At 34.8% G+C, this 27,654-nt stretch overlaps 1 protein-coding gene across 1 annotated transcript in view; it reads right to left on the reverse strand.

The window, feature by feature from the left end:
• Window positions 1–27,654, reverse strand: part of Prkd3 (protein kinase D3) — a gene marked incomplete at its 5' end in the record, with an annotated part of 61,713 nt that overhangs the window by 12,044 nt on the left and 22,015 nt on the right. Inside the window, 11 exon segments of the mRNA XM_005390869.2 lie at window positions 227–333; window positions 970–1,042; window positions 3,030–3,082; window positions 6,040–6,316; window positions 7,632–7,709; window positions 9,718–9,841; window positions 11,394–11,577; window positions 14,518–14,595; window positions 19,020–19,212; window positions 24,554–24,711; window positions 25,901–26,032. Of these exon segments, the coding sequence (XP_005390926.1) occupies window positions 227–333; window positions 970–1,042; window positions 3,030–3,082; window positions 6,040–6,316; window positions 7,632–7,709; window positions 9,718–9,841; window positions 11,394–11,577; window positions 14,518–14,595; window positions 19,020–19,212; window positions 24,554–24,711; window positions 25,901–26,032 (1,457 nt within the window).

Genomic DNA, 27,654 nt, shown 5'->3' on the forward strand with positions numbered 1-27,654 from the left:
GTACTTATGAAAGTATATTCTAAATAAGCTACTACTATTTGGCAGAATAGTGGTACTTCTTAATGCCTACATTACTGTAATCTTAAAAAAAATTATATAGCTTTCTTCTTAGCTAAATGATTGTAAGAATAAAACAAAAATCAAATCTTATCTGCACATTAAACAGACTGGGTCAAAATCTGATAAAAATATAAAATTAAAGCCTACCCAAGCCCTTTTTCTTTACCTGTAAAATAGCCACTTCATTACGTAGTTGACTTTCTTGCTTTGTGGGGAATCTCATCTTGTCAATTACTTTAATAGCCACATCTCTTCCAGTCTTTCTATGTTTTCCTATTAAAAAAGAATAAAAAAAAGCAAACTGACAGCTTATATATAATAAAAAACTTTATTAGGAAGTGGACCACAGAATGAAATTTGTATGTACTTAGTGTCTTGTTTTCTTTTGTTCCCTTTCTTTCTCTATACTTCTTTGCTCACTTTTCACTTTAAGAAATACATTTTTCCTCTACGGTATTTGCCCGATTGGCAACTGCATGATTTGAAATGGCAGAAAATTTGAACGAACTTATTTGCTGCAAAGAGTCTATCTTGTTACATAAATGACAGTTAAATGCCCTGCCCTAATCTTGAGAGACTACTGAGATGGAAATGTACTAATAAATAAATTTCATTTTAAGTTCACTGGGCTATCCCACTCTTACTTTTAATTTTTAGTTTTTTTATTTTAAAGAGAGAAAAAAATATGATATACAATTTCAAAACCAGTGTTTCCTTTTAAATTGTGCAATTGAAATTAAGAAATATTCAGTTTTAGTGGAAAGAATTTAGTTAGAAGGGTGCAAGTCAGCCTTTGAAAAAGATGCCACTTGATAAAATTATGGTATGACAAAATAGCTGATAGATATTTTTAAATTTCACAATTTTCCTATAATACATAAAACTTAAGAAAAGGCTACAGCTGCTTACCTCCATAAACAATGCCAAATTGGCCTGAACCAAGGACCTCATCTGCAAAGATCTGGTAAACAGTACTGATGTCCTATCAGGAAAGAGAAAGCAGCATTACTTATCTCTATAAAACAATGTGACTCGAAAACTTAAGTACATTTTTGGGTTTTTGTTACAGGTAATTAATTTTTACGAAGTGCAAAATATTTTATAAAACATAGGCCTTCTCTAGTCTAGAAAAGGCTAAGTCCAAATTCTATACTATGATACTAAAGTGCAACCATAAAATATTCTATAAGAAGACCCTTAGGAAAAATCTTTTTGAAAATCTTGTACTTTAAGTGGTGATCTAAAAAAATAAATAAATAAATAAAAAGTTAAGAACAAAGCCTCATCTATTCTACAGTAATAAGACTGTTATCTTTCATTTGAAGAAAAACTTGAAAGTTCATATTGAGATTAGGCTGATTTTGAAAGACTGATAAAATCTAAGAGAAAATCTATACTGAAAATCACTCTTTAATCTTCCTCCCTCTTTTCCTCCCCTCTTTTTTACTAGTGCTTGTTGCTGTCAGAATATTCATGCAGTAACTTAAGGCATGTGTAGTGTCAGAACTGCATCATAAATAAGATTCACAAAAGAAAGACTAAGTGGAACTCTTCCCAGTAAATCTACACTCAATGACAAGGCCTCAGCCCTGCATCAAAGGCCAGTGAATGACAAATATACATGCTAAATTATAATGAAAATTTTAGGGTTTGTAAGACTGACTTTTATGTGCTTCTCAACTAATCGCTTTTTTTTTTTGGTACCAGGAATTGAACTCAGGACCTTGTGCTTGCCAGGCAGGTACTTGTGCTGCTGAGCTATATCCCTGGCCCCTAATCGATTTTTAAGTTTTAACCAAATTTTGGATTCAATCAAATTAGATAAGTGGGCATTCCAGTGCATATATAACTGCCAGGAAAGATTTCTTAACAAACACCAATTCTGAATCTTTTTTCTTTCTTAGTATAGATGGATACATCCTCAATTCCTGTGAGATCTTTCAGAATCTGTGCTCTCATCTTCATACTGTTTTTTCTTTCCCCAGGAATATGGTATCTATTCTACCTACCACCAAGATAAGAGATATACATGGTATTTCCCAGAAACTCTATCTGCTATAATAATACTAGATATCTAGTATTCATTGCAATTTTAGAAATTCCAAGTACTGTATGTTAGAAAACTATAAAAGCTAGATGCCTCAAGTGAAATAAAATGAGAAGTTTTTATGAAGAGAAAGCCTAAAGAATAACATCTGTTTTCTAGTCTTTTCACAGTAATCCAGAGGATGGCAAGCTGGCTTGTGGGCCAAATCCAGCCACTACCTGTGTTTTTATATAGCCCTTGACCTAAAAATGGCCTTTACATTTTTAAATGACTGGACAAATCAAAACAGTATTTGGTGACATGTGAATATTACACGAGATCCAATCTTAGTGTCCACCAAGTTTTACTCGCAGACAGCCATGGTCATTCATACATGTATGGCCTTTGGCTACTTTCTTGCTACAGTGTGAGAACTATGTATGTAGCTTATAAAGCTTCTCACATGGCGCTTTTCAGAAAAGTTTGCCAATCTATTATAAACTCCTACATGTACCTACAGATGCAAATCTATTCACCATTCCTTAAAAGTCCTGCATGTCTGGTTTCCTTCTATTTGCTTATCCTGTTCCCTGGTCTTGCATGAAATGCTGTCTATCCATGCCCCCGCCCCCAGTAACAAGCAGCCTCTTCCTTCTCTTTAGTCTATCATTTTGTAATATTCTAATTTCAATTTGTAGTAGTCTAATGTCAGTTCTTTTTGTGAAAAAGTTAGCTCTATTTCTGTGATTTAAAAAATATGCTTTAGTTTCCTCCATCAGGCAGAACTCCTTAGAGAATTTATTACCTATAGAGTCTAGGTTTGTATCTTAGGTAAAATGCTCAGTATTTTGGGCTATGATCCTATTTCTCTAGTAAGATTTTCACGTTTTATTATCCTCATTTTAATCATCCAATATGCACATTAGCTGTAACTATCACTTACCACATTCTCCTGGATCTGACAATTAGATACAGAGATACTGGTAGACAAATCTTCTGTAAAACGTAAGAATGATATATAAGAACAGAATTATTAATAGTGATGCATTAACGCCTATGGTATGTGGAACTTGAAAAGTAGGTTAATACACAGTTAATATCCACATTAAAATGTATCTATATACACAGTACTAATTTATTAACAGGATATTGGTTAAGTAAAATATGACACACCTGTAAAATGTAATACTCTAAGCCAGGTGTGATAGTGCATGCGTGTAATCTTAAGCACTCTGGGAGCTGGAGGCAGAAGGATAGCAAGTTTGAGCCCAGCCTGTGCAGCTCAGCATCTTAATGAGACCCTACCTCAAAAGTAAAAAATAGTAATAATATTAATAATAATAATAAAAGTACTGGGGATGTAACTCGGTGTGAAGGTTCTGGGTTCAATCTGTAATGCAGATAACAAGATAATACTGAAAATGATAAAAAATGAGTCAGAAAACCAGCCATATTTGAGATACGATGGGAAGTGAGAACACTCCTAGGTCAGTAGTACAGCACCTGCCTAGCATGTGTGAGGCTATTGGTTCAATCTCCAGCATTGCTAAAATAAAGTTTTAAAAGGGAAGTTGGAGTGTCTGAATTAAAATATTACTTCTGGTTGAGTGAGAGAAGAGGAGAGTTGGAAAATAAGGGTTTTAATTCTTGTAAGCTTATATACACACAATGAGATGTATTTCTAGACAATAAATGGGTAAAAGCTGCAAAAAAAAAAAACCCACATAGAGTATGAATAGGGTCAATAATACAGTACAGGCTCCCCTTATGCCTACTCCTTGTCCAACCAAGAATTATACAGCAAACTCAATAATGGTTTCCTGAGGGCACAGCTATAGAATTGGGCCCGGGGAAAGGTGTTGTATGTGTATAGGCACAACCTTCTCATTTTATGTTACATATGTCTATAATGTTTAAATGTATTACTGTGGTAGGCAAAGAAAGTGATAAGAAACTGGAAAGAGAAACAAGTTTGCAAGAAAGTAAGTACCAAACATCTACAGCCACAGGAACAACACAAAAAATATGAAATTTACTTTATAATCTCAAACATAAAAAATATAGAATGTCATTAATACAGAATCTAAGCAAACTATTTACTAAAAGTAACATGACTATAAAAAAAACTATTTCAAAATATTAAGTCAATTTGAAACTATTTTAAATAACTCAAATTTTAAACACTAATAATTAAGAAAAGGCACATCAATAAAATTCATATGCCTAAAACTCTATTTTCCAGTTTTTTGTGTCCTAGTGTCAGTATTCATTTTCTTTCAAAGGGCTCCTCTAGCTCCATCCAGTTTTAATTTCTATCTGTTCCAGATGGATATTTATAAGGACACAAGGAACAACATATAATAGTATCATGTATGTGTCAGGCACCGTGCTAGGTCCAATATGTACATTTACTATTCTTCCACTTTAGATCATGGAACTATAGAGTCCACAATCACATAGCTAGTAAACAACAAAACTGGGTTTATATTCTCTAGAAAGTTCAACCTTAACCCTAACAATTTTGTCTTTAGACTCTTAACTCTAAGGGAGAAGTCCACAGATCGGATTGAGAGGGCCCTAAAATTCTTAGAAATTACACATAAAATGTGTGTATATGTGTCTCCACTGTTTTCTGTGACAACGTTCTTGGTTTTAATTAGAATGTCTGAGTATTCTATCTAAAACTCTCCAGAATTTAAAAACCACAGCAAATCAGCCATTTACTTACTCCCCTCAACCCATCAAATCAATATTAAACAGAAAATGTGTACAAGGTCATGACTCTTACTCTTCTGACCATACCTTTCTCCTCAACTAGAGTAACACTACTTCTTCCACATTTCCCATTTATTTAGCTCTGCCTATCGTATTCTTAGCCTGAAGTCCAAAGTCCCAAACAGATTTCTCTTTCTCTCCTTTCTTGGTTGAATGTAGCGCCTTTGCATTAATCTACATCTCAGCGGACTCCCTACACATTTTGAGATAAGGTCTGACTAAGTCACTAAGTTGCCCAGGCTGGGCTTGAACGTGTGATCTTCCTGCCTCAGCTTTCCAGATTGCCAAATCAGATTTTTTTTGCTAGGAAATCCGTGCTTACTCTTTTATCTACATCTGACTTTCTCAAGTAATGCACTCCTCATTTTGTGCATTGTACTGCAATATGCTACCTAAAACTTAGTAATATATATCGTATTTCCCTAAATAGCTTTTATGATTTCTACACTTCTTTAGTGTTCTATCTCAGGGCTTAGCATAATGCCAAGAGCTACACAAAATTATACAGGTGAACTGCAACAAAATGGTTGCTACTTATTTCAATAAAAATGCCTTAGTTTAATGAATGATGTTTCCTCACAACATAACGCCAATGGGGTAAAAAGAACATTATATTATGACTTTCTGATAACTGTTCACTCAAACCTTTAGCAAACTGAGATTTAATTTTTAAAATTCTGTTGGTACAGAACATCAATAATTTTGAAATATTTCTCAATATTTTATCTCATTTAAAATACAGTATTTTTGACATCACAGATTTCATGACCATGATGTGAATATAACTATTTTTTTGTTATATGCTACCATGAAACAAAATACACTAGTAGAATACTTAATCCAGTAAGACTTAATGGATGCCAGGCATTCTTATATACCTTATAGCTTTATTTTAATTTTAATACTAACAACCCCATAAGTAGGTAGTACTTCAAAGAGGTGAAGTACTTTGCCTAAGGTCATACAGCAGTTGGTAGAGCTAGCACCTAAGTGTGGGGAGACTGATGCCAGAGCCCTAGCTTTTTAATGATAAAAAGTATAATTTTATAAATGAATTAATTGCATTAGTTATTAAAGACAATATGTAGGCATTAAAAATGCACAAAGGAACACAACTACACCCCAAAAATGCTTAAAACCAAAGAGGAGAAAAAGCCATCAACCAACTTATTGCTTACTGTGATCTTTTCCTTGCCCTGGAGAAGTGCAAACACTTGCTTGAGGGGTTACAGGCATGAGGGCTTGCCGAATTGCTTTTTCCCAGCTCTGTGCTACATCAAGTCCAACTCCAGTGGCAGCAAGAACAGGATTGTGAGAGCTGTCCCCATTATTCTCACCAACAAAGTATACCATAGTGTCAGTGATGATTTCAAAACAGTGTGGGTTGCTCCCTTGTGAAATGTTTGTGAAATCTCGTGGCGAAGATACTTGTAGAATTTCTGAAAGTGGAATTTCCTAAAGTAAAAAAATTAAGCATTTAAAGAATATGAATACCTATTTGTTTTAATTTTTAAATACACTAAAGTATTGAAGATAGGAATTTCTATGCGTGTCATTAAGATGAATACAGTATGTAGCATTTGAAATATACAACTATGTCGTAACAGTATATGCCTTAAGTTATTTGTATGTCCAGCAATGTGAGAGGCAGAGAATGGTTATGTAATTATGATAAGAGATTCAGGCCTATATTTATATAGCAGGTCATTAAGATGCAGACAGGAAGGATTTAGGATAGTGTGCTACTATATCCAACTCTTGTTAATTTCCATTTGTTATTAAATTAACCCAACAGCTACATCTCTTGCAGAATTCTGGTCATTATAAGCTGCTTAACTACTCCATCATGGTTCATGTCCATTATTCAGGGCTTACTAATTAATGTTAAGTCCATTTCCTAGGGCCAAAAAAATGTATTTTTAAAAACCAAATGATCAGTGTTTTATTTTTTTTGCAGTACTGGCGATCGAACTCACAACCTTGTGCTTGCCAGGCAGGCGCTTATGCCACTGAGCTATATCTGCAGTCCAATCATCAGTATTTTATATTTGCCTTTTAGAGGGGTCTCCCTATTTGCCCAGGTTGCTGCCAAACTCCCAGACCAAAACAATTATCCTATCTCTATCTCCCACGTAACTAGAACTGCTCTAAGCAGGAAACCTGGTTTTATTCACTGAAGATTTTCATTCACTCTTTAAATCTGGCTTCCTTTCTTTAGAAACTATGTCTCACTTTCCTCCATGGATAAGTATTGTCATTGAACATCACACTGGAAGCCCTGAAAGGATGAAAGTCTCCTCTTCCCAGTAGAGGAGACTCTTTCTTACTGACCTCATCACCACACTTACAATCTTCCTTGCTGTCAGTCTGTGACCTGGCAAAATGTAGGGCAAACCAAGGAAGAAAACTGCACAATGGTGATGAAGAGCCAAAATAGCAACTAAGAATTGGAGCTTAAAATAATGTGACTTCTTTTGCATGAGCAATGACCAAGAGACTTTCCAAGCAGTCTAACCAAAACCATAGTATCCAGAAGCAAAGCAGCAGCAGCCTGATAGGCCCAAACCACACATGCACAGCAACAGAAAACAATCTTTGGTAGCGGGGCTGCTGGAGATAAGGTGTGAAACGGAGGGATGGGTACGGCTGCTTAAATAAGTGAACAGTGACATCTAAAGCTATATTAGGCAGTCATAACAGGTACACACAAACCATGAATATCATTTGAATATATCTGGAAAAACGAAATATTTTAATATGAAATTCTTACCTTATAATACTTTGATCCAGATTCATTTTGAAATAACGTTAGACATTTGCTGTCAAGCCTCCAATAATGCCTCTTTCTCTATAAAATAGAGAGGTTCAAAAATAAAAGTTCTTTTCCTTTAATTTCCATTTCCATATTTTGAACATGTTTAAAATTTAAGAGGGTCAAAATTCTTAGAACATAAAAAGATATATAATGGAAGTATAACTCCCACAATCTCTCCTATCCCGTATCTCAACCTTATTCCAAACAAACGATGTTGCTGGGTTTCAGGAATCCTTTTAGAGATATTTATGTGTGCATGCACATGTTACACAAGTACACACACACACACACACACACACACACACACACACACAAACATGAGACTACGAGTGAGAATTTACCTGTAAGCTATTCCTAAAAGCTGGCCTCCTAGGTCAGAAGATGTGTGCTCATGTAATTGCTTTGATGGTGTTACATTATTCTACACAAGATTTGATTCAACGTGTAGTCTCAGCAGCAACACAAAAACACCTACTTAATCATGCCTTCATTAATGCAGTATATGTTACTAAACTATCTGATGTACTGAAAAATAAAAACTGGTATTTCAATGAAAGTTTAAACTGATATAGCTTTTATTATAAATGAAATTAAGTTCCTGTAAGAGTCATTTGTATTTTTATTCTGTGAACTTTGTTCACGTTCTTTATCCATTTTTCTATTGTTCTATGGTCTTTTTCCTACCAATTTGTTGGCTTTTTTCACATACCATGAAATTAACTCTTCTTCAGAATGAGGTAAAAATATTTTTTTCCAGTTTCTATTCATCTTTGCTTTTGGTTTTTGCCACATAAGAATTTCTTATGAAATTAAATTTATTGATATTTTTTCCGACTGAGTTTATAAAATAATTCAAGGGTTTCTCCTACTGGTTTAATCTGTTTCCATTTAAATACTTGACCCATTCAGATTTATTACATGCAAAGTATGACATATTTGTAACTTTACTTTTTTTCATAAAGGCTACATGGTTGTCAATGATATTTACTGGATTATCTAGCATTCTCCCCACTGATTTGATAGAACACCTTTGACACACCACTAAATTCTCCAATGTATGTAACATAACTTCAGGTTCAATTTGGAAGGATATGAACTATAAAAAAAAAGAAAAAGCACAAAACTGCAGTCTGTATAAAACGTTATTAAATGAAGCTCAATCTACTGAGTACTTCATTTTAAAAGGTTATGCTGCAAAGGCTCTTTCAGAAATCCATTCTGCAAACTCCAAAATGAATAATAATGCTAACCTTTATTAGGTGCTTACTATATGCCAAACTCTGTTCCAAACTCTTCTGGGATATTGGGATATATCTGAACTGTAAGGTAGTTAATATCACTGTACCAATTTTCTTTTCTTTTACTATTACTGATGTTTAGATGGTCTCGCTATGCAGTTCAGGTTGTCCTTGAGCTCACTATGTAGCCTAGCTGGCCTTGAAATACTGACGATCCTCCTGCCTCAGCCTGCCAAGTGCTAGGATTACAGGAGTGCGCCAACACGCCTCGCTTACTATGCTAATTTTGTAAGTGAAGAAATTGAGACATACAGAAACAAAGTAACTTTCCCAAGTTCACAGTTTTATTAAGTCACAGAGACTTAGGTGGTCTAGCTGCAAAGTCTGTTCTTACTATTTCATGCCTGATGCTTCATATCTACTATCATCCCACTGTGATTTCACCATTCTTGCTCTTTGCTAGACAGATCTAAAACCTGGTCTACATAAAAACAAGTATTTCCTATCTTTGTAATAACTTAAGGTGACTTTTCAGAAGATGTTTTAGATCTTTCCACCTTTAGCTGCAGCTCCTTGTTCTGAGGCAACACTCTTTGAGACATAATTATCAGATCCTTTTAAAATACTGACTGTTCTTCTAGTTTATAAAACTACATTAAATATTGTATCTTTCAAAAATCCATTATAAGTGTAACTTATTTCAGTATAACTCATATTGTGGTAGTACACATACTATTTTGATTTTAAAAGTACACAGAACTCATAACCAAGTTTTACTAGCACAATAAAACATGATTACTGACCAGATTATCTCTGCTGGTGTAATGGACCATCCACCCCTCCTTCACCATTGTGCTGCTTTTCCTCTTTGTATGCTTGATGGACTGTACAACCCTCATTAGTGGAATGTTATTGCTTGTTGATGGACTAAAAGGTATCACAAATTTATGAAATATTTGTAATTTTGATTAAAAACCTTGCAACCTCATCAAACTTTTTAAAACTAAGCTAAAATTTTAAAAATATGTTAAGGAAGACAATGACAAAATAAATTAGCCCTGTTATTATGGCACACAGTTAATTTATACAAAACTGAGATAACATAAATATTCACTATTTATCATGAATATCTTCTGGGGGTTACAGGTAATAAAAAAAAAATGAAAATGAGCAGAGTGAAGGAATGCTTGTTAACTGAAAGTTTAGGAAGCTGGAGAGGGTCTCATTTAGTTTGCTTTTAAGAAGTTTTCCTCCCCTAGGCATCTAAAATAATTAGAAAATTCATAAAAAGTAAAATATGCACATATAATACTCAAATTCACATGGTTCAAATGTAGAACTCTGTGGATCATACTTTGGCAAAAAGTATTTTTATCAGAAAATATTTAAAGAAAAAAAGACAAGAGGTAGTATTAAGAAAAAAAATGTAATGAGTCAGATTAGATTATACTGAACTATGAATCACGACTACAGCTGGAGAAAAGGACCAATCTGGGGTGTGTGTGTATAAAACACACTGTTTTGAAATTTGGGCAGCAAACAATTAAATACTTCTCTGAAACTATGAAGTAATTTGTGATTAGGAAACTAGCTGTCGTTTTTTTTTTTTTCCTTCGTGGTCCTGGGAATCGATCCCAGGACCTTGCACTTGCCACTGAGCTATATCCCCAGCCCTAGTTGTGTTCTTTAACAGTCTCCAAACTGGGTTTAAAAAGTTTTAGTAACAACAGCAGCAGCAGCAACAACGGTAACACCTAAGCCAAAGGGAATAAATGATGACTCAGCATTATGAAACTGACTTATTTTTCTCTAAAGAACTCTTCATTCACTTCTAACAAAAACAAAACCTGCTAAAATGCTTATATTTTGCTACAAAGTAGTATATCCTATGGGCTACAAACTCTATATATAGATAAATATATATATATAGTGTTTCATATATATATGCAAATATTTAAATCTTACAATCCAATAACACTATGTACTGATATTAGTAGTACAGTAACTAGTAAGTAGTAGATTAATTATGGTGATACGAAAACCACTCCCAAATTCATCACCACCATCTTCATCACCATCATCTTTGTGCACTGTTCTCAGGAGTAAATATGATTATTACCTGCTATTTGGACTATAAGATAATCTGCCTGTGAGAAGAAACTCACGGCTTGAATGGACAGTTCAATACTGGCACCTTGTGGTGGCTGCTCTACAACTAGTTACTATATCTACACTGTATTTAAATAAGGTATTTTTCTTTTTAAGAAAGAGTTCTCATATTTTCTCATCTTGATATACAGCAAAAGCAATATCACTTACTTCAGAAATACTGTAATACATGTAAAAGAATTAGCCATGATTTAATTAGATTTTAAATTACATTTAAGGTTCTGCTTAAAGAAATGTTGCTTTTTCTTAATGTTTCCAGTAGTGATTTTGACCTCACATTTAGAAGTAGCTTCTACCACCTATATGTTACCTGATTGTTTTAACAGCCTCTTCATCTCGTTCCACATCAAGATCAGATGGATCCAGGAAGAACATTTTATCTTCTGGAGGAGATGGCTCTTCTGTGTCATCTAAACTCCGACTACCATCAGTGTTCATGTCGTTACTATCAATGTCCATTGGTATATCTGCGTCTGTTCCCATACTGGAAGGTTCTGGCAAGATTTTAAATTAATTTCAGAATTTTATATGAATGAAATATAGATACATCTAAGCACAGCAATCTATTAAATAGATAAGTTTCAAACTTTTTAACAAAATATCTGTGATTCAAGATAAAGAAGTATTTTTTAGAGAAGATACAAAATCATAAGGTACAAAATTAATGTGACTACATTAGAATTTTAAATTCCCATATAACAACAGGTACTGCATATAAGCAAAGTAAAATATTAGCCTCCACTATTACATTATCATCCACTAATGTGGGGAAGGGAAGAAGTATAGTCTTTTTAATAAGTGGTTTTAGGACAACTGGATACCTACATGCCAAAGTGTGACACATGATCCTTTTCTTAAACCATATAAAAATTAACTCAAAGTAGCCTGCAATCAAAAATGTAAGAGCTAAAATTATAAAACTCTTAAAAGAAAACATAGGAATAAATCTTCATGATTTTGGGTTAGGAAACACCTTCTCTGAAATAACACCAAAAACCTACGTGACAAAAGAAAAACTAATCATGTCAAAAGATTGCCACTGACTGGAAGAAAGTATCTATGACTTGTGTTATCAGATAAGGCACTTATATCCAGACTATTTGAAGAACTTTTATAACTTGTAACAGAAAGAGAAATAGTTTGGTAAATGGACAAAGGACCTGAAAAGAGTTCTCCAAAGAAATAAAAACGGCCAATAAGCCCATGAAAATATGCTCAACATCATCAGCCAACAGAGAAATGCAAGTGAAAAACTACAAAAAGATACATGTCACATTTATTAGATGGCTGTAAAAAAAAAAAAAAAAAAAAGACAGTAACAATGGGTGGCAAGAATACAGAGAAATTGAAATCATTGTACACTGCTGGTAGGAATGTAAAATGGTACAGCTAATTTGGAAAAGAGTGTGGCAGGTCCTCAAAACATTAAACAAAGGAATATTATGTGACTCAATAATTGTATTAGATACCTACCTAAATGAAAACATGTCCCCAGAAAAGTTAAACTTAAGTATTCACAGGAACATTATTTACAATAGTCTCAAAGTGATACAACATAAACATCCACTGACTGATAAACTATAGTACATTCCTGCAAGGTAGTATTACTTATCAATAAAAAAGCATGAAGTACTGACATAGTCTACAATATGGATAAGCCCTAAAAATACTATGCTCAGTAAAACAAAACCAATTACAAGACTGCAAATTATAAAATTCTACTTATATAAAGTGTCCGAAATAGACAAACACAAAGAATTAGATGATTACTAGTTGCCTGGGGCTAGTGGGGAAGAGAAGCTAAAAAATGTTCTAACATTAGACTGTAGTGATGGCAATGTAACTGTGAATACACTGAATAGGTGAATTGTAAGATATACAAATTCTAACTCGGTAAAGCTATTAAAAAAGTAAATCACTAAGAGAAGGATTTATACCACATATAAGTGAAAAAGGACTAAGATCAAATTAGCAACAACTGCTAACCTCTAATAACAGATTACAGATTACCTTTGTAATAACAAAAATAAGCATTTGAATACACAATTTACAAGGACAAAAACTCCACACTAACAAGTAAGCACAGGCTCAAACTCACCAGCAATCAGAAAAACACAGAAATGAATAGAATTTCATACCTGTTTGTGAAAAGTAGAAAAGCACAAAAATACAAATATATGAACTATAAATTTAGAGAAGACTTTAGTCATAAAAAGGGGACCAAGACACAGAAGGTGGGAAAGGAAGGAGAAGCGGGTAAAAAAAGAAATAAGATGTGCTGCGCATATGTACCAACTCCCCACCATGAATATAATCACTATGAATGGCAATTGTATTAATAAAAAAATTTAAAAAATAAACTATATTAATTCAGATTAACTGAAAGAGCAAAATCATCATACTTTGTCAATGATGTGAACTAGCAATGGTGGTTTATACCCAAATTTGTATGTGGAAACCCAACTCCCAAGTCAGTGGTGTCATGAGGTAGAGTTTTGGTCATGAGGGCTCTGCTCCTGAGTGCAATTACTGGTCTCACAAAGTAGGCCCAAAGGAGCTCATTCCCGCATTCTACCATATAGGGATGTGGTTAAAGGCACTACTTACAAACCCGGAGATCAACCCTGACCAGACCCTGACTCTGCTGGCACTTTGGGTTTCTCAGCCTCCCAAACTATGAAATGTAAGTTTCTCTTGTTTATAAGCTGTCTAGCCTATGATGTTCTGGTGTAATAGCCTGAACAGACCAAGACAACCAGCCACCACAGAAAACATGTTACAAAAGAAAACATTAAAATCTAGTTTAATTTGTATTCCTTATTCTTTTCCTACACAATTATTTACACTCTTTTTTTTTTTTTTTTTTTTAAACCAGTCATATGAGGTGGATTTCTTGGACAAGTTATTTACTCTGTATTACTTAGTACTTCCTCGGGTACCCTATCACAAGTCACCTAACCCTACAGGGATCAGTTTCTTCATCTGCATAATGAGGCTAATACCGTTTGTACAATACTGTGAAAATGTTTTGGCAGGTCTGTGCTTCCTTTTTTTTTAACCTCAAAGGGTGGTTCTTAAGTTTAAATGTCCATATTTTTGGAGTTTAGAACAGTGTTAGCATAGTAAGCAGTCAATACATATCAAGAATTTTAAAAGAAGAAAACAACAGGGTTTTAGAACAAGTACTTTTTTGCCTACATACAAAAGAAGATATGCAGCACCACAGGCTATCTCAGATTACCAAGTGGTAGATGGGTTAAGGAAAGAGAAGAAAACATAGTTACTAATACAGGTACAGTATCACTATATTTTGCTTGATTAAATCAGAAGAAAAGCTTAAACAAATAGTAAAAAAAAATATGCAAACATAGCCTTACACAAAAGAATCAACCTTTTCTCATCTTTTATAGAAATTAAGAGAAAAATAATTGTACCTCCATTGAAAGTAACCTCCCCAAGGCAGTCTCTTGGTACTTTTGATGCACAGCGTTTATGGCAATTGAATTTGCAATCTAAAATAAAATTATTAGTTTATTATTATATGTAGATAAGCAGTATCAGATTTGGCTAATTTTCTTTAAATCACTCACAGAAGAAAATTATTATTAGTAATGATAATGTTGTTGCTAAAAGAAAGGGCTCACTTTCAACTAGGAACTCATTTTTGAGATGGGGTCTTGCTATGTAGTCTAGTCTGGCCTTGAACTCAGTGATCCTCCTGCCTTATACTCCCAAATGGTGGGATTACAGGAATGTACCACCACACTCAGCAGAACTCAAGCTTTAAAGGTCCAGTTTCAACTTCTGATGGCACATTTTAATAGTTGTTTAACCTCACATGTTACTTAACTCTACTACATTACTTTCTTCAACTGTAATAATGAGCCTGATACAATTTGTATAATACTGCAAAAATATGCCGGCTGGTTCTGTGTTTCTTTTACCTCATATTCATTTTATTTCAATCCAACATATGTCAGCTACATTATTTTCAATTCCTAAGTATTAACGTTTGATGCATATACTGAAAGGAGACTGAGGTAAAACAGTCATGAGGAGCCTAACAAGGGCTTTTACACACATGGAAGGATCAATTTCTCAGGCACAAGATCTCCCATTTTTATATAACAGTTCTTTTCAGCCTACAAGAACCCTGCAAATCAGGGTTAGATAAAATCTGTTCAGCAGAAATGCAAATCCCTCGGTTCCAGGTCAGGCCTCAGTAACTCTAGGAGTAGGGCTGACAAATATGCGTCTTAATGAGCTCTTTAAATGACATTAAAATTCAAACCCACTAATGTAACTATCTCTAACACCAGCTCTGAAATGAATCCACCGGCAATAACTAGGTAAAGAATTTTGAATTTTGACTTGGAATGCTTTGTAACTCTTATGAGTCAAGGAAGTCTTACATATTGTTACCAGCATAGGCTGAAGATAATTATATGGAAAAAATCTTAAAAATTAATAACTTGGTGAGTAATATTCACATTATACATAACATGGTCCTTACAAAAGGTCCTAGGAAAAATTTGTATATGATATTAGTATCTTGCACACCTTTTAAACAACAGATTTGCTATCTATGAAATCTGAAAGTAATAAGGTGCCTTTTTCCCTTTGAAAATTTGGAGTCAAATTTGTGGCCCACCTGTATCAAGTATGCAGGTTCCGTTTTTGAAGACATGATTTCCCTATGTAAGTCAAGCTGGCCTCGAACCTACTACTACTGTATGCAGCTGTTAGTTATAAATAGTGCAGGCAGTTGGACAGGACTGGGCCCTCAGCACAGAAGATAACTGGGACCGAAAGCACATTCACTGAAGGCCAGGCTTTAAGAAAAAGGGGAATCACACACACATACTTCCTCTAGGGAAGATCAGCAGTGACAGATACTCTAAACAGGCATCAATCAACTTGGTTGAAGGACCAAAACCTCCTTACTCACCCCTTCCAGGAAAATCCTTGTCCCTCCCAGGTGCACTTGCTACATGATTTGTTTCCCTATTTGATCACCATTTAATCAATATTACCTAAACAACTATACCTGTTGTAATCTCACTGGTTCACCATAATTTTGTCCCACCTCACAAAAACCTTGTGATTTCCCATTGGATCAATATTACCTAAGTGACTGTACTTGTAATCTTATCAGTTGACTATAGTTTTATCCCTCCTTGAATCCACCTTACCTCATGTGTTTGCTCAATGAAACCCCCTTGAGAAGTGGGGTCAGCAAACAACCTGCTTTCTGAGCCCCCTTCTGCTTCTCTTAGAAGCTATCTTTCTACTTTGTTTATTTATTTATTTATTTTTTTAGTACTGGGAATCAAACTCACAACCTTGTGCTTGCCAGGCAGGCACTGTGCTGCTGAGCTATATCCATGGCCTGAAGCTATCTTTCTTTCAATAAATTCTTCCTACGCTTAACTTCCATTGTTAGAATTCATTCCTTGATTTTAGAGAACATAAAATCAGCATTTCGGACATCTAGCAGGTTGAGAGTTGTAATATTTCCCTTATATTATCTGGAAGACCATATATCATCTCTATATCATACACCCTTTGAACTCTGAAAATCTTGAAAATAATAAGGTTCCTTTTCCCATTGAAAATTTAGAGTCACATTTGTGGCCCGACTGTGTCAAGTACGCAGGTTCTTTACTTTTGAGAAATGGTCTCCCTATGTAGGTTAGGCAGGTCTTGAACTCATACAAGGGTCAGGCTGGCCTCAAACTCAGACGTCCTCCTGCCTCAGCCTCTCAAGTGCTGAAACACAGGTACATGCACATCACCACATCCAGCCTAGGTACTCTGCAGGTGGGAGGCACTTTTATTTCTCTATTTCACTTTTATTTCTCCTTAACTCACATTTTTAGCAACTGGTTTATGTTTTATTATATTTCAAATATGATTTCAAGATGCCTTAAGGTTTTCATATAGCAAAAGAGAAAATAACAAGATAAATAAATAGATGAAGGAAGAAATGAGTGAAGAACTGTTTTCAATCCAGTGTATCTATCATAAACTGTATCTCTTTTAGCTTAACAAATGCATGAACATGATGATTATTTCACTGTTTAAGTATTTTAATGCATATTATAAAAATAAAAGAATCACTAAAGTAATTTATTTTTTATTGATCACTGGCAAAGCTTAGCTATTCAGAAATATAAGCTGCCATTTTTTAAACCCATGTAAGCATAAAACTTTGTTCTTCTAAAATTCTAAAACAGGGCCTGGGGATTTAGCTCAGCGGCACAGCGCCTGCCTGGCAAGGGCAAGGTTGTGAGTTCAATTCCTGGTACCGAAAAAAAAAAAAAAATTCTAAAACAGTAAACTAATAACCCAGTTGCAGAGTTTTATTTAAAAATTCATCAACCTATATATTTTCATTCCTCTACAAAATATTGTGTTTTTCTACATTTTGTTTTACAATGTTTCCATTCTGTTTTTACACTGCTAGGTATTATTAACTTACTTTTACTAAGATTATTTGTTGCTTATGATTTTTACATCTGTCATTAGTGTGCTTTCTCAAACCAATTTTTAGTGGCTGCTTGCCACTTTTGTGCTGGTATTTTATAGTATTAATTTATGTATTAACGTATTCAAATTAAACTGTTGAAATAAAATTTAACATTTACTTATGCCTGCATATGTAATGGTGATTACGTATCTGGCAACAAATGTGTATGTTCTCTATTTGATGTTCTGTATTGTCATATATTGTGAAGGAAAGTTCTGTTTCCTTTTTTCAGTGCTAGGGGTGAAATTCAGGGTCTCATGCATGCTAGGCAAGTGCTCAGCCATTGGGCTACATCTCTGGCCCTTTTCTTATATTCTTATGTTAAACTGATATACATCTTATTATGTGTTGTAAGGTGTTACTATTGTAAAAATCTCAATCTTAATGATTGATTTAAATCATTTATAATTTGGTTCCACAAATACTTCTACTACGTTTTTTAAAAGCACGGTACCAAGAACTGTTAAATTAATTACATGACACCATTTCCATTTAACATGGGATTAAAATATATTAAATCCCTAGTGTTCACTATACTGCAGAGCATTGAAGAGAAGATATTAAACAAAAAGACAAATACATCTTTAAAAAGCATAAAAGCCTAAGAACGAATCTACTCTTCCATTTAAAAACCTGTTTGGTTAAGAGATATTTTGGGAATACTCCGGTAAGTATACTGGGTTAGTATACAAATAAGGGCGATCTTTCTTATAATTTATGTCGTTTCTTTCTTTCTTTTTTCTTTTGCTGTTGGGAATCTAATAACCTTGCACTTGCCAGGCAGGTGCTGTGCTGCTGAGTTATATCACCAGCTAAGTGGCTTCTTTTATATCCTACTCAGTGTGATTATTATTCAGAATGACATTTTTGTACTGTTCTCTGGGCTATCTAATTAAAAACAAAAATATCCAGATCTCTGTAATAAGTTTACATGTGTATGCATGACTACTGTATTTCTATTCTGCGTAATGTCTGGCTCTATAATCAGGAAGATTTAAACTCAAAAGTCAGCTTTGCTGGTTATAAGGTGTGCCATATTGCTAAGTGTTAAACATATAGGTTAAGTAGTCATAGATTCAAATTCTAGTTTTTCTATCTATTGGCTATGTAATCTTAAGAAATTTACTTAAATAGAAAGTGACTACTACTACTAAGAGCAAAAGGACATATAGTTGCTCTGATTTTTTTTTTTTTTAGCATAGTGGCTGGTACATAGTACAAATACTGCAAATAATAGTAGTTGTTAACATACATACATGTATTTCACATATTTTTTTTCCTTTTCTCTTTTAAGTTCACTGCAAGCACAATTTCTTCAACAAATGTTTCTGATATATACATGTTTAAACCTTTATTTATTAACAAAAACAGACACGAATTTTACTTAAGGAAAACATCCAATCCTACCTTTGCACTGCATTCCTTGGCGAAAAAGACCTTTCAGTAGCCGCTTGCAGTATTGACATATTGTGGGACGGCCATATGAGTGAACCGCAAATGTGTGTGGAACTTTTACTCTGCACATTACCATCTTTTCCATCCATATTGGGCGACCACTCCAAGATGGAATTCTCTTGCTGGGTTCTTGGTGAGTATGTGACTAAAATATAAGTAATTCTCATAAGTTTAAATCAATATTAAAAACAAAGTATCAGGAGAAAAGCTTACCAACAAAAGTCTCTAAAAATGAAGATCTGAGCAGTTTCCTTTGAAAAGCTTAATTTATCAAATCTTGAAGGAGAAAAGTACAGATTCCTTTTTTACTCTATTATTTACAGTAAACAAACAAAATTAATGTATGTTAATTCTCATATATATACATTCACTGTTATTTGCCATGCACATTTAGCATTTCACAAATATAACCCAAAACCTTAAAATAACTTATAACATGTTTAAATCTATTCAAAAGTTACTAAGGTATTAGCTACAGAAAAACTAAATAAATTAAGGAACTAATATTGCATTACTGAATATGATGTCCGAAAAAATTTGGAACAAATCTTAGATTTTCAAATTTATCTCAATTAACATTAAAATATGTATGTATAAATTTAAGTCTAATCAGGTGCAGTGGCACAAGTCTATACATCAATCTGGGAAGCTGAGGCATAAGGATCACAAATTCAAGACCACCTGTCTCAAAAATAAAAACCAACTGTGAATGTAGCTCAGGGAGGAGGCTCTGGCTTCAGTCTGTGATATTACTCCCTCACCCCAAAAAAGTCTAATTAATTTTGGTTCCATAAATAATGGCATATATAAAACTAATTAAAACACAGCATTAGTCTCATAAATAGTTCCCTAACATTTACAATGTTTTCTAGTTCTTTGGGTTTTTTGTCTCCCAGGTAAGCAAAAACACAAAATTAAAGAACACTTAAAACTCTGTATGTAAGAAAGGTATGGTGGTGCATGCCTGTAACGCCAGCACTAAGGGAGGCGGAGGCAGGAGGATTAAAAGTTCAAGTCCCACCTGGACAATTTAATTGAAACCCTATCTCAAAATAAAAAAATAAAAAGAACTGGGGCTGTAGCTCAGTGCTAGTTTCCCTGAGTTTGATACCTAGTATTACCAAAAGAAAAAAAAAAAAAGAAAAAAAAAGTAACCTAAGAGATATATGAATGTTTTTAACTATGGCTCTTTCTACATAAAAGAATATATGGTAACTCAACATGGCTCATCACATCCATTCAACGAACATTCACTTATTATATGCCAGGTCTTATTTTATGTATTTGTGACCCAAAAATGAATAAACCATAATCCATATTCTCAAGCATAAAAGCCACACACATAACTGCCACCTAGATGTATTAATAGATTTTATTGTAACTACTTGCATCTTCATACTAGAACTGAGATCCTGAGATTGTTTAGATGCCTTCTGTGGCCAGCAATATTTATAACTCAAAGAAGTTGAGTCATGAGTCACTCTACATTGGTATGTTAAACCAATGGAAACAAAAGTCAGAAGAAACCAAGAGACTAAATTTCTAAACTGAATTATGAAGCAGTTTAATTCAGGAACAGTACAAAAAGAATGGGAAACCCCAAACCACACTTGAGTGCTTCAGATGTCCAAGGCTGTCCTACTCTAGTCTGGATCACTCTTCTTCCCTTCTGCCATTTATGGACCACTTTCAGCCAAAGAACACTACAGGGATTCTACAAAGCTAAGAAAGAGACCACAGGCAACTAGAAACATGTTTTAAGTCTTTGTTCATCCCTGGCTCCCACTTCTAGTGGTGACTCAACACTATGCTTCTCATGCTCCTGCGTCTACCACTTTTGGTTTATATCAACTTCAAAACACACAAGATGTGTTTAGTCAGTCATCATCCAAGGTACTGATTTAGTTAGTCATCATCCAAGGTACTCTTTTGAGAATAAGTTTCATAACAATCCTTCTCAGATGCCAATAGCAACTGAATGCCTTTTGACCAGGTGCAACTGGGACTTGGGTATTAAGGAAATGGCATACAGCAGGTGTGTCAGGAACTACTGAGGGAATGGTGGTTGTAGGAACCACCTAATTTGTTATATTTGGTAGAAAGTTATTTGTGCTATTATCCCTATTTTAAATATGAAAATAAATAAGCTTAAAATAATCAATACTACTAACTGGCAGTATTAGAATCAAGACTTAAGTTTTTGGCCTTGTAGTCCAGTGACTGCTAACCTTTTCCCCATCTCAATATACCTGGGCTTACAATACAACCCAGCCAGAGCCTGGTGTGGTGGCTCATGCCTGTAGTCCCAGCACTGAGGAGGTAGGAAGATCATCATGAGTTCAAAATCAGCTTGAACTACAAAGTGAGATCCTGTCTCAACGATAACCAAAAAAAGCAAAGCAAAACAAAGAAATGAACCAAACCAAAACCATCTACAACAATGGTTTGCTTCTCTGTTGAGTGAGGAAGGCAGGAAAGGTACGGAAGATTTAAACAGAATTTTGGAGGAGGATGGTAGTAGATTTAGCTTGAGAAGTTGGTGAAAATGGGACCACTCAGAGGCTAGGAATTTAGTTTAGTGGTAGAACTACTTGCCCAGGATGCTCAGGACCCTGGGTTTGATTCCTAGCAATGCAAAGGAAAAAAGGGGGTGGAAAAGTGAGGGGTGAAAGCCACTGAAACTCAAGCAACTTGAATTGAGTGAAAATTCTTATCTTGGGACGTGTGTGGTGGCACAGGCCTGTAATCCCAGCACTTGAGAGGCCACAGCAGGAGGATCCTTGTGAGTTTGAGACTAGCCTGGGCTACAAAGTGAGTTCAAGGCCAGCCCGAAATGCATAGCGAGACCCTGTCTCAGAAAGAAAAAAATAAGAGAGAAAGAGAGAAAGAAACAAAGAAACAAAGAAAATTCTTATCTTGTTTTAAAGTTTCCTGCTTACACATTGGTGCTTAGCTTGAACTGTTGTTTCTTCTCTATTTATGTGTAGCCAGAAATTTTCTAAAAATATGATTATTTCCACAGTTTAAGTTTAAGCTAACAAGTTAACTGCTCACAAAAATCTGTAACACTGCTAATTCTCAATTATATAAAATAAAGAAAATCAAAGCATTTTATTTTATTTTATTTTACTTTTGTTTTTTTTCTGGTACTGGGAATCGAACTCACGACCTTGCACTTGCCAGGCAGGTGCTATGCCACTGAGCTAAATCCCCAGCCCCCTCAAAGCATTTTAAAATGAGTAATTTCTCAACTATAAGCTCTGGAGCATTACTTGTTGATTACCTCCATTTTGCACACACTTAGTTAGACTCAACATTTTCTTTCTAGGGTCATTCTGTCCTTTCTGCCCCCTCAGGGATGCACTTTCTTGGTTTAAGATTGCTTTGGATATTCTGGGTCTTTGGTGTTTCCATATGAATTTTAGGAATTTTTTTTCTTGTTCTGTGAAGACTGTCATTGAAATTTTGATAGCGATTGTATTAAATCTGTAGATTGTTTTCGGTGATATGGGCATTTTAACAATTGGCCAATCCATGGCTGCCAATCCATGAACATGAGAGGTCTATTCATCTTCTAGTGACATCTTCAATTTCTTTCTTTAGTATTCCATAATTTTCACTATAGACTTCTTTTATCTCCTTTTGATAGGGCCAGAGAGACTACATTTTCTTTTTTAACTCCATATTAAGAGAAGTCACTTAAGTTCACAAAAATCGTAGTTGACCCCACTCTTTACCACCCTCTCCCCTTTGGTTAGTTATCATCCCACCTAAAGGAGAGCAGAGTCATAAAATGGGAACCAAACAAACAGGTTAAATTAGGAAGTAGCTAACAGTTCCACTGCAATGGTCATCTGGAATTCAGCTGTCTGAGAGCTTCTGGGAAAGGTAAACTTTGTGATAACTGGGTGACATTCTTATAAGATTCCCAAAAAAACGAGGTAATGTTTACTATGGAAACCTAAAAATGTACTTAAACCGAAGTTGAGACTCAGATCAGGGTGGACATCTTCTCTGGCTCCTGGTTAGAGACTGTCCATCAGCCGGCTCAATAAAGCTTTGTTTGTTCCTGCTCTTTTGGTTTCTTGTGAATGCCGTTCTCAATGAACTCGCATGCCATATCACTTTGTTAGGTTGATCCCTAGGTATTAGTTTTTGATGCTATTATGACCAGAACTGTGTTCCTTGTTTCCTTCTCAGCTAGTTCATTATTGCTACATAAAAAAAGTCATTTACTTTTTAATGTTGATATTGTATCCTGTTACTTTGATGAACTTGACCAGCTCTAAAGTATTTTACTAGAGTCCTAAGGATCTTCTACTTATAAGATCATATGGTCTTCTTGGGCTCTTAAAACAACATATCACTACCCTATATTGTTCAGTTCCAAATAAGTTCCCTGTGCAGTTTGGTGTATAAAATGCACTAATTATAATCACTCATGCTCAGTACCTATGCCCACTATTCTTTTTCTACTTTAAAAATTTCACACTACAGCTAAGCAATATGTAACGACAGGATTTTTTTTTGTTTGTTTGTTTGTTTTTTTGGTTTTTCTCCGGTACCAGGAACCGAACTCACGACCTTGCGCTTGCCAGGCAGGCGCTTTGCCGCTGAGCTAAATCCCCAGCTCCACGACAGGATTTTTATGACAGTATTTCAGAGGCTTTTACTCTAGTATATCAGGATAGCAAGATCTTGTAACCAGGATGTCAAGACAATAGCACAAAGCCTTAATTTTGCCAAAGATTTACAGAAGACTGAGAAATTTACAAAAACAATTAAACGATAAGATTATACTCTATGGACAGAAGTCATTTCAAGCACTGTTAAATGTATAAGAGAGTCCTTTCTTCTCTTATCTACTACGTTTAACCTTGAGAGGCACAATACATTAGGGGGTAAAATCACAGAAGAATGATGAGATCTGGGTTTAACTCTAATATTTATTACTAATTTTCTTTCTGACTTCAGACAAATCACTGAATAATTTCCGTGTCTGCACTGTCTTATATGTAAATGGATCTGATAAACCTCATATTGTGAGGATCAATGGGACACATAAAGACAAAAATATTATCTTCTCTAAATTAATAATAAACTCTTTGGGAAAGAACTAACATACAAACATTATGTTAAGTAGAATGTTACACACACAATTAGAAAGGTTTGAAAAATATGATGGCATTCATGTTTTTCTAGGAAAGTGGAAAATTAGCTTTTGAGCTAGATCTGGAAAAACCATGTAGGACTGGCAAAACAAGAGTAAAGTTAGGGAGAAAATAGGAGTGTGTAGGAAATGTTAGAGTAGTACAGACTTCAAGGATATAAAATGTATAGTTTTCTGTGATGGTAAGTCTTGGTTGTCAACCTGACTAAATTGAGAGGTTCTTGGAAAACTGGTAAAGCACATGCTCTTCTATATCCCATAGAGAAGCATGAGGAATGACTAGTAAAATGTCCTTCTATTACCTTACAGTACATACCTCTTCACTGAGAAGGGGTACACATTCAGGCTGGAGGGGTCTTGGAACTGAGAGGCCAGGTCCTGGTAGAGACACATTTGACAGACGTCTCTTTCTTACTCCACTGCAGTTATTTGGAATCTTGAAGGCACATCTTTTATGATAATTTAATCCACAACCTAAATATATTTTAAAAAGTAAAATGTAAGATTAAAAAAACTGTACTGATTAAGTGTAAAACATAAAAACTAATGCTTTTATTTATTTTCTTTATCAACAGTACTATCTTAAATAGGAACCCAGATGACAACACTTGAGTAAAAGCTTATAAACTGAACAAGAATAAGAAGTATGGAGCAAGGTGTATTTAGAAAGATTAAATTAGCTGGTGTAGCGGATTTTGCAGTCTCTAAAACAATCACCTCGGAATTTGTTAGAAATGTAAATTACTGGGCTCTACCCTAGACCTACTGCATTATATTTAGTAACTCTGGGTGGAGATGGGGCCCAGCAGAGTATGTTTTCTGATGCTTGGTAAATTTTGAGAACCACTGGCTTGAGGCATTAATCAGCCACAAACTGTGTCCTGTGTACTAAATCCTTCTCACTGTGAGAAATTATTGGAAATCTGAATTTCAGTATTTATAAATATAAGTTTTACTGGGTAACAGCCATGCCATTTATTTACATATTGTCTGTAGTTAGTTTCACATTATAATAACAGAGTTAAGTTATAACATAGACCATATGGTCTCTGAAGCTTAATATATTTACTCTCTGACCCTTTACAGAAAAAGTTTATTGACTCTCCACATTAGAATACTGCTCCTTGGTCAAAATGTGTACCTGCAGCCTAGCCCTAGCAATTCTAACTCAGAAAATCTTTTACTATTTTGTTGTTGTACACAAGAGATTTAACTTTCTAAAAAGATGATAAAGGAGGAGGTTGGTCAACTTTCTAAAAAGTTGCTATGGTAAGGAGCTTAGTTTTTATTGAGCTACTACTTTGTATCAAATGTTCTACCCATTTACCTTACTTAACTATTTATGAAACTAGTAAGGTATGCTGTATTTACAGAGAAATCAATCCTCAAAGAGGACTTGCTTAAAGATCGGAACAAGTAGGTGACAGATGTACTTAATTTTTTTGGGTGGGGTGGGTTACTGGGAATTGAACTTGGGACCTGTATCACTGAGCTACATCTCTGGCCTAGTGATAGAGGTAGGTCCAAAGTCTTAATATCTGCTAATTTCTGCAACTGTAAACTTGGTTATTACCTCAACATTTATGATCTTGATTTTTCATTGATAACAAAAAAGGGAAATGTGACATCCTTTTTCAAATGACAAAAATTTTAAAACACATACCTTCACATTTTAGCCCCTGACGTACCAATCCCCAGAGCATCTCACCACAATAATCACAAAAAGTAGGAGCTTTGTAAGAATGTACATAGAGAGTATGTGGACGAATCTGGAAGTCTTCTACCGTGGCCAAAGCTTTTAAAAAAGAAAAGCATTAAACTTTCTATTTGTAATTGTGAAGAAAATAGGAAGGCTCACAATTTTTGTCAAAGCACAAAATAATTTTTTTCTCAAAAGTTTTATCTGATCATAAAAATAAACTATTTGGGGGATTTAATACTGTGATTTAAAAAAAAAAAACTTTTTTTAAACTCTAGAAGTTCACCAGCTTTAAATAAGCTGAGCTCCAACTCAACCTGGAGGTCTGTAGGCTAAGTATTTGGACCTCCAAAGGTTTTTTCTCAAAGTGACAAGATTGCAAATAGCTGTTAGCTCTGTTTTAGCTAATTAAAAACTGTTCCGTGCTAGGCACTGTGGTACATGTCTGTAATGTCAGCACTCAGGAGGCTGAGGAAGGTTATTAAGTTTTGAGGCCAGCCCAGGATACACTGTGGGACCTGAAAACAAAAACACCTGCTCCAAAACTCTCTACCTTATCATATACTGAGAAACAGTACTAAAGTAAAAAGTGAAAACATGGTGAGGGGAAAAAAAATGGATGGTCCCTGCCCCATTTCCACAACAAAACAAAACAAAAGAAGACAAAACGAAACAAAACAAAACAAAACAAAACAACCCATGGAACCTATCTTTATTTTACTGTAATACTTCTGTAGGAAAAGATACTGAGTTCTCATTTAGGATCCCATTCTGGAGCCAGATTATTCTATCTGTTCTCCATAGCACTAGTGGTTAAGAGAGAAAAACTTCTCCCTTCAAAGAGCAATAGGACACAAAGATCTCCCTTCCACATCTGCCTGCAAGTCATTAGGCTTGTCTTGTCCCTGTGACCTGATGAAAGATCCATAACAAAGAAGGGTTAGATATGAGCTGACCTTCAGCGAGGACAGGGAGTGAAGTCCTTCATGAATGAAGAGGAAGATAAGGAATGGGAAGTATATAGATCGTTTGTGGTTGTGGTGCAAAAGATGAGTGGTCCTGCACCGGAGCTAGATAAACAAGAAGTGTAAGATGAATGGGGACTTTAAAAGAATCTCAAGAACAGGTGAGTACTGGAGGAGGGAAAAGTGATACCAGGACTCTGAACCCTTAGCTAGCCAGCTTGCCTCCTTTCTCCCAACAATCCCCCTTTCCTGCCAGAAAAGAGGCATTGCAGACCTACTCTGTGCATCATTATAGCTTTTTCTCTTCCTTTCTACTCCTCACATACAATCTTGCCCACAGCCAGCCAATCATGCTGTTGACTAATAGCGGAAATAGTAGGCGTGAAGAAATAAGGGATGACAAGAACCGGTAAGGTAGGAAAAGGAGGAAGCCCACTGAAAACAAGAAGGGAAGTTTTTTTCAAGGCATGAAAAAGCAAATATTGCCACTTTCTCTTTTATATGCTCAGTATTTTTTCACTTTTCCTGATTTTCTTTCCTGAATCTCAATTCTCCTCAACTATATCCTTTATAGAAATGAGGAAAAGGAAATAGAACTTTAATACTGTTTCATTTCTTCAACTCAGAAAGAAAGAATATATTTCTCTTCTAGGTCAGCTGATAATATCCTTTAGCTTAGTAACACTCAAAGTCACAGTTCATTTTCCTACTTTCTCATCTGTAATATAATCTTTCTGAAAGTTTAAAAAAAAT

The sequence above is a fragment of the Chinchilla lanigera genome, unplaced genomic scaffold (assembly GCF_000276665.1).
Source record: "Chinchilla lanigera isolate Chin_1 unplaced genomic scaffold, ChiLan1.0 scaffold00040, whole genome shotgun sequence".
Taxonomy (NCBI): domain Eukaryota; kingdom Metazoa; phylum Chordata; class Mammalia; order Rodentia; family Chinchillidae; genus Chinchilla; species Chinchilla lanigera.